Source organism: Microtus ochrogaster, chromosome 15 (genome assembly GCF_000317375.1).
Source record: "Microtus ochrogaster isolate Prairie Vole_2 chromosome 15, MicOch1.0, whole genome shotgun sequence".
NCBI lineage: Eukaryota > Metazoa > Chordata > Mammalia > Rodentia > Cricetidae > Microtus > Microtus ochrogaster.
In genome coordinates this window covers 26,992,700-27,001,045 of record NC_022017.1, presented here as the reverse complement: position 1 = coordinate 27,001,045, position 8,346 = coordinate 26,992,700, and the positions used below count along the sequence as shown (strand labels likewise).

At 55.8% G+C, this 8,346-nt stretch overlaps 1 protein-coding gene across 2 annotated transcripts in view; it reads right to left on the bottom strand.

Annotated features, from left to right (window-relative positions):
• Sult4a1 (sulfotransferase family 4A member 1) overlaps window positions 1–6,452 on the bottom strand; it is a 22,751-nt gene extending 16,299 nt beyond the window's left edge. Inside the window, exon 1 of one of the 2 annotated variants that reach the window (XM_026782665.1) lies at window positions 6,223–6,452. In XM_026782665.1, the coding sequence (XP_026638466.1) occupies window positions 6,223–6,391 (169 nt within the window). In that variant the 5' untranslated portion in view covers window positions 6,392–6,452. The remainder of the gene's footprint in view (window positions 1–6,222) is intronic. The other variant, XM_005354428.2, reaches the window with a different exon arrangement.
• Between the last annotated feature and the right edge of the window lie 1,894 nt (window positions 6,453–8,346).

Genomic DNA, 8,346 nt, shown 5'->3' with positions numbered 1-8,346 from the left:
TCTCTCTCTCTCTCTCTCTCTCTCTCTCTCTCTCTCTCTCTCTCACACACACACACACACACACACTTACAAATGAGGCTGGAAGGCCAGAAAGTGCCAAGGCCACAGACCCTGGTGAGGCAAGCCCGCTGGTACCTTCTGGTAAGCAGCTAGCTTCTCAGAAAGGCCCTGACATGGGTCTCTCCTGGGCCAACTTTTTTCTTTCCCGAGACAGGGTTTCTCTGTAGCTTTGGAGCCTGTCCTGGAACTAGCTCTTGTAAAACAGACTGGCCTCGTCCTGGGCCATCTTTATGGTCTATTTTTAATGTACCCCTTCCTGACTTCAGCCCACATAGGCCCATGTCCTAAACAGACCTGCGCTGTATTTCAAAACACCTCCATCCACAAGCCCACCCTTCCCTCTACTATGTATTCGTGCTAGGAACACGACCCGTCAGAGCCAAAGTAGCCATTTACCTGCCAGCCACGCATGCACACGCGGGCAGCAGATTCAGCGGGTGGTGGTGGTTGTTGTTTTTATAAGCCATGAGACTGGGAAGAGAAGGTATGGAGGGGCTCCGGGGGATTTGGAGAGGATAATCAGATGAGTATGACCAAAATACATTTTATACACGTATGAAATTTTCTGCAATAAGTAAAGCTATTATATTTTTTAAAAAAGAAAAACTAAACCTCCCTTCGGAGACACAGGAAGTGATCTGCTCAGGTCAAGGCTGCTCAGTGGCTGAGCAATTGTGAGTACGTAGACTGTGGGTATTCCCCAGCTGAGATGGTCACACATGAGGACATGTTGCAGCTTCATGTCACAAGTTCATAGGCTGGGCCGGCCTGGATGGCAGCCCATGTGGGTCTCCTAGTCACCAACGGGGCCTCAGGAACAGGGTATACAGATGCCAGTCTCCCAGTGTGTCACCAAGTGCAGAGGGACTGGGAAAAAGCAGGACCAGGGGCTGAAGCCAAACCTCCACAGGTACCTGGGAACAAGAGCAGCAGGGCAGAGCAGAGATGATGGGACACTCTGAAATACACAAAAGAAGATGGGGCCTCCCATGCTGCCTAGAAGAGGGAACCCCTGAGCTACCAGCCTGCTGTACCCCAACAGACACAATCTGCAGGGAAAACAGCTGTCACTTGGGAACACGGCCAGACTCTCCATGGGCTCTGTGTGTTAGTGGACCAACGCCATCATCCACAGCTTGCCATCCACAGGGGACATAGCCAACGCTGAGTAGCAAATCATCAACACCCAGTGGTGGCCGACAGGGCACTCTGAGTCCCAGATCAAGATGCATAGGAGGCCCCGAAACTTGCTTATCTTCCTACTACCTGTCTTTGTTTTATTAAACTTTTCTCCTCCTTCACGGCCACTTCCTCAGCTAGACCCCCAGTCCAACAGTTACTATCCCAGCTCTTAGGTGTTCCCTCCCAAGACTTCCTGGAGCCCAGGGTACTCCCGCCAATCTCTCTTCCAGGCTTCTTCTGAGATGGCCTTGCCCTCACTCTCTGAGGACAGAAGCCATCACGGTATGGGAGGGGACACTTGGGACACTTCTCAGCGTCTTCTTCCTGCACTTAAGGGTTTGTGTGTCTCTGCCATCCTATAGGAAGCCTCTCTATATGAGCTGGAACCCTTCCAGGTGGGAGTGGGAGGTGAAAGCAGCTAAGGGGTGGGGCCCAGGTGTGCATACATGTGAGATGTGGGGGGAGGGGAGACAGACAGAAACAGACACATACACATACAGAGAGAGACAGAGACAGAGACAGGACAGGTAGGCAAACACAGTCAATCTAACAACACACGCTGCCTAGCCTATCTACTTCCCTAGCAAAGATCTGCCATCTCTAGTCTCTATGGGTCTCTACTATCCCACTGGTCAGTTCTTTGGTGTCTGTGTTCCCAAAGATGGGTACCTCCAACCTCTGGCATGGGGCTTTAGTGGGAGGGGTGGGATCCTGTCAAGGACGGGTGAGGTCAGGAACCTCACTTCTCAGAGCACACCTTCCACTTGACCCCCACTGCTAACAAGGCCTGCATCCCCACGTCCACAGTCTTTTGGAGTCGGCAACCCCAAAGACACCCCATGGGGTGCCCATCTCACGATTCCCAGGGCTCTGCAGTGGGAACTACCCTCCTCATCTTCAACCGTCGCCTGCCCAATCAAGCCTGATCTTTTAGACTGTCTGCTGCCCATTACTCCTAGAACAAGGAGAGCTCTGTCTGTATTGTGTTCCATCTGCCCCACGGAGCACCCACCCAGCTATCTGCTGAGGACCTCTCTTCCCCCAGCTGGTGACTGGAACAAGGGGGGATGGCACCAGACAACTCCGGGATGTACCCCACCTATGATGCGGAAGCTCAGCTTCCCCTCAGCCTGAGAGACAGGAAGATGGTTTCAAACCCACTGGGCATCCATTCAGTGGCCAGAACCCCACTGGGCACCAAGAGGAAGTAGCAGATCCAGTCACCAAGTACGACTGGCTCCTTCTAAGACAACACCACATGGTTGTGCCACACTGGACCCCACCACCTTGTCACACTACAGAAACCCCCCAAACCTGGAGCTCTGTCCCTAATTTACTTCAGTTGTTAACATAGCCTACAGGCAGCTGAGGTCTGGACTGAAGGGTTGCCCAGCTCACACTGGCCTGTGGTCCTATCTGTGAAGGATGGTCTTGACATGGGGCCCCACCCTGTCCGCTGTGGGCAGCACCATCCCTAGGCAAGTGGTCCTGGGCTGTTTGAGAAAACCAGCTAAACAGCATGAATGAGAGTGAGCTGGCAAGAGGTATTCCTCCACGGTTCCTGCCTGCGGGCTCCTGTGCTGGGTTCCTGTCCTGACTTCCCTCAATGATAGACTGGGACCTGAACTGCAAGCCGAATAAACCCTTTCCTCCTCCAGGTTACTTTGCTCAGAGTGATTTTATCACAAGAGAAAGCACACAGGGATGCCCAGTCTGGTCCTCCAGTGACTCTAGGAGTGAAGGAAAGACATCAATCACTCCTCAGGGCTTCAGCTTCCTCACAGTGCCAACCTCCTGGGCCTGCAACTCTCTGAGTTGGGTACTCACTCAGGTGGAGGAGATCCTGCTGTCCAGGAGGTAGCAGATGCAGCCCTACAGCCGTTGGTAGAGTGCAGGACCCGTGGGGTGCAGCATGCACCCCTCAAAGAGCTCGCACCAGGAAACATCGGCCAGGTAACCCTGAAGGAAGAGCTACGGACAAGGGGGGCCACCGGAGACCACACGAAGGCACGGAAGACACCGGGTGCAGCTGTCACTCTTGCAGAACCACGTGACCCACTGTGGCCGACACAGACTTCTGGCTGTTCCCTACGTCTCCACCACCATGGTGGCCTCCCCAGGCTGGGGAGGAGATGGGAGGAGAATGCTCGGTTATGCCCACCTGGAGCAAACCTGGGCACTCTGCAGACACATGAGCTGGTTCCCAGTCCAGCTTAGACAGACTGGGATGGGTCCCCTAACTAAGATCGAACCCAGGTCCTCACCACCTGCCATCCTTAGCAGATCCTGTTCTTCAGTCACTGGGGGCTCCAGATGCTGAGATGGATGGACCCTTGATGCAGGGAGGTGCCTGACCTCAGCCCTGAGCCAGCTCTTCCCTAGCGAGGCACAGGTTAAAGGACAATAACAAAGCCCCCAAGCATGGAGAAGAGCTACCAGTGACTCCCGCCTCTCTCCCAGAACGTCCACCTTGTCTCTCCAAGGGTCCCCAGGCTGGGCAGAAGCCCACAGAGGCTGCTTTTCTCTCGTTACGATTCCCACCCTCTCCCAACTACGGTCACTCCCCTAACTGATTAAAGGAGGGTCACTTTCCAGGACCCCCGTCCCAGTGTCAGGACCAGATTTCCAGCCCTGGAGGTCACTAGAGCCAGGAAGTGTCAGGAGGGCGGGGGCGGGGGTGGGAGGGGCTGCCAGGCTCACCCCTGACGGTGGCTTCTCTCTGGGAGGTGTGGTGGGTGACCCCAATGCTATCACTCACAAAGCACTCTGGGCATGGCATTGCCACCCACAGCAGCAGTGCTGGTGTCAAGGCACTGACCCCACAGTGACCCAGGGCTGATCACCTGACTTCTGAACAGAAGAGTAAAGAGAGAGAGTGGATGAGGACCCAGAAAGGCTTGAGCCCGGGGGGCTCACCCACCTCAGCCTGGAACGAGCCACACCAGAGCCACTGTCTCCACCTGCGCTGTGCCCCGCTCCACCCTGCCCTACTCAAAGGTACCAGGAGAGGCTTAGGAGCCGGAGTTGGCCTGCTGCCCCGGAGCCCTGGTGTTGGATCCTGGCTCTCCCTAGGTCATCTTTGCTCTAACATGGTGGCCTGGAGGAGGGAGGGACAGGGAGTGGATGGGGGCAAAGGGATAGATACACCAAGAGCCATCAGGCCACAGGACTGTCAGTTTCAGGAAGGTAGCTCCACAGGGTGTGGTGGGGAGGGCACAAACCAGATCCCTGAGCCCCGGCTGGGGTCTCACCGCTGGGGAAGGAGTTGATGCTTTTATCCCAGCTCTGGCCCATGCTTCTCGGTACTCAGTACATGTTCCACACAACACGGGAGTCTACTGCCCAGAAAACCAGCATCCAGCCAGTGGTGGTGGGAAGGGCTCCTGGAATCCCAGTATGTAAGAGGCTGATGCAGGAGGATCAAGAGTTCAAGGCTAGCCTCAGCTACATAGCAAGGGCAGCCTGTGCTACCTGATACCTGTCTCAAACAACAACAACACACAAAAAAAAAAAACCTCTGGTACCCTGTGGGATGATAAGGATAGTGCACCCCAACAATCCTGGCACTAGGAAGGCTGAAGCAGAAAGAATGAAAATTCAAGTCAGCTTTGGGTACACAGACCCTGTCCCAAAATTACACACACACACACACACACACACACACACACACACACACACACACACTCACACGCATGAGTGTCCCATCTCATTTCTCCCTGCAATGTCCAGAAAGCTCCCCAGAACTCACCAGACCCCAGAACTAGGTTTCTCTAACACTACCAGTTCCCAAAGTTCACAGCTGGGCCTCCAGCCCGGCCACTCCCTCAGTGCCTTCCAATAACTCATGCCACTGTCCCCCTCCCCTGAGCAGCTACTCCACAACCCCAGCCACACCCCCAGGTACTAGGGGCTCTGGGAACCAAGTCTTCCACAGATTAAGTCAGGGACCTTTCTTTACCCGTGTAAACATCCATATTCTTTGCTGCAGGACTCTACACCCACGAGCCCTGCTTAAGTATCAGCCTCTGGGGGCACAGCCGAGTGGCAGAGCAGGCACCGGCAGAGCAGGCACCGAGCATAAAGCCACAGGGTTCATCCCAGGCGCTGGCCCCAAAGAGACAATACCAGGTACAGCCACCAAACCAGCTGTGGAGCTCCCAGCATGGCGACTTACAGAGAGTTCTCTGAAAGTAGATCCTACCCCAGACCCAGCAGAGACCTAGAGCTGGGAGCTGCGGGCTGGTTCGAGTCTCGGTGGGCCCTGCCTTCTCCTGCCAGGCCTTCTTCGAGACATCCCAGCAAGCTGTCTGCCTAGCGGTGGGTCAGTGCCTGCACCCGGATTTGACCCCAGGGCCTTTGCACCCCTACCCCTGCCCTGAGAGTGTCCATCACTCTCTGGGAGGAAGCTGGGCAGCTGCCCGAAGGGTTGGGACTCCACCCTAGGTGTCATACTGCTTACATTTTCTCCTGTAACCGCCTGCTCAGATACAGCAGGATGATGGTCAGCCACCTTCTCAACTACCCTGAACCTGCAGCACAGCGGTCACAAGGGCGCTCTCCAGGCACTGCAAACGGAAAGTCCGTTGAGCCGTCCTACAGACCCCAGAAAAGGCACCACCTGGCTACCTCTACGCCAGGCCTGGATGGCTGGGTGGCTCCGATCCCAACCCAGCTGTGTGACCTTGGACAAGCCTCCTCCCCTCTCTGAGCCTCTGCCTAGATGCTCTGCCTTGCGTGGTTGTTGAGGACCGGCGTGGCCAGGTCCCTCCTGGTGACAGAGGCAGCTCATAAACAAGGATACAGGGGCAGCAGAGGCCGGTCCCATCCCCCACAGAGCCCACGCTGGAGGAGCGCCCGCTGCCTCCACTGCCGGCACCATAGGGGAAGCCGGACAGGACTCGGGCACAGAGAGGTTGAGCGACCTGCCCAAGGTCACACAGCCGAGCGGGCGCCGGGAACGGAGCAGGGTTCCCGACTTACCAGACTTGGGGTAGGTGACGATCCACACGTCGCTGGGCCGCACCGGGAAATCGGCGATGTCCTCCATCTTCCCGCGGCAGAAGGGCGGCAGCCGCACGCCATGGAACTCGAAGTACTTGCTCTCGAACTCGCCCGGGGTGCCCGGGGTCTCCGCTTCGCTCTCCGCCATGCCGCCGCCCGGCCCGGCCCGCAGCTCCAGGGCGTGACGTCACGGCGCCGGCGCGGGGCTCCGCGGGCATGACGTCATGGCCGCACCCACGCACGCCGCGCCCCGTGACGTCGGGCGCCGAGGCCCCGCGCTTGCCGCAGAGGTGCGTCCGGGTCCGTGCAGCCGCCTGTCAGTCATCCGCGCACAGGGTCAGGGCTGCACGCCCTGGAGCAGAAACGGGGCGTCTGCGCAGATCCAGGGCGAGCCACGGGAGGCGGGAAGCCTCACCTCCAGATGATGCCAGCTTCCGATGCCAGAGACGGAAAAGCCCGCGTCAGAGCGCGGCTGACAAAGGCGGCCCTTGGAGAGCCTGGAATCAGGTGCCGGAGAGGACTACCCCAGGGAGAACCCCGGCAGAGAGGCCCTCAGAAAGGAGACCTCCGGGCACAGAGGACCCCGTCCCTCGGCAGATAGGAACCCCAAAGTGGGCCTCTCCAGGCAGAGAGGACCAGACCCCCAGCATTCTCCAGGCAGGGAGTGATTCCCCCGCCACAGAGGACACCCCAGGCAGAGGAGACCTCCCCATGCAGAGAGGACCGCTGTGTCCAGGCAGAAAGGAACCCCAGAGTGGACCACCAGGCAAAGAGGACCCATCCCCACGCAGTGGGGACCTCCAGCAGAGATGGCGCCCTTAGGAAACCCCCCAATGAGCGTCGACCCTCCAGGTGGCGCCCTGTATCCTCCTTGAGAATAGGGATTCTATTTTCAGGAGCCACAGCTGGGGGAAGCCGCTAACAAGAACCCAAGGGGCTGGGAAGCCCCTTAGGAACAGAGACCCTGCCTAGCTAGTGTGAACCCCTGGGGTCAGTTTCCCAGCGTTGGAGAAAAGGGAAACAAACACTGGGCTCGCAACACGCTTGTGATCCCTGCAACTGGAAAGTGGGAACAAGAGGATCAAAAGTTCAAAGCCAGCCTTGCTACGTAGTGCAACTGAAGCTAATCTAGGATACCTGAAAGCCTTTCTTAAGACAAGGGTTGGGGCAGAGTAGGTTGGCTCTTTCTGCTGCCTAAGTACAGGAGACTGCAGCCTGGGTGCAGCCTGCCTGCTTCCCATACAGAAGAGCATTGTGGAAAGCAATAGGGTGACACAAGGGGACCGCAGTCAAAGGCTGGGCCGCAGAGTGACAAGCTCGTGACTATTAGAGGTGCAGGAAGAGAGTACAAGATAAAGCTACTAACGGAGGCTCAGGGCCGTGTCGCTGTCCGAGGTGCTGAACGCTCGCCGCTTGGCCCTCTCCGTTTGGCCCTCTGCAACCCAGCTTCACTAACGTTCTGTTTTGTTGAGGCATTTTATCCTATTTCTCTGTATTATTAAAAATCTTAGGTAAGGGCTGGCAAGATGTAAAGGCTCCCGCCACCAAACATGCGACCTGAGTTTCACCCCCATATCCCAGGTGGTGGAAGGAGAGAGCAGATCCCTCAAGATGTTCTCTTACCTACACACACACACACACACACACACACACACACACACACGTGCACGCATGCAAGCACGTGCACATGCACACAAAATAAATAAGTAGATAAATTTGTGTTTAAATGAGTAACTGTTACTTGAATGTAGAAATGTGATTTAAATTAGTGTGGTTTAAATACATGTGATTTAAATAAACAAATAACTTTTTCTTAGGTTTGGAAATGCCAAACATATACAAAATCTGAGAATGAGATAACTTTTAGGCACTTGTCACATCTCATCACATAATATCTATTATCAGCTCATGTTTTATCAGGTTATGTGTGCATGCATGCACGCGCTGGGTATTTGTGCATTATCTCATCCATGCATACTTACTTCCCCACAGACCTCTAAGGAAACACACTTCCCAACACAAGACACAACCTCAAGGTGTTAATCAGGATGATCTGAACAGTTAGGCGTGGTGTCACACTCCGTCACCCCAGCATTTGGGAGC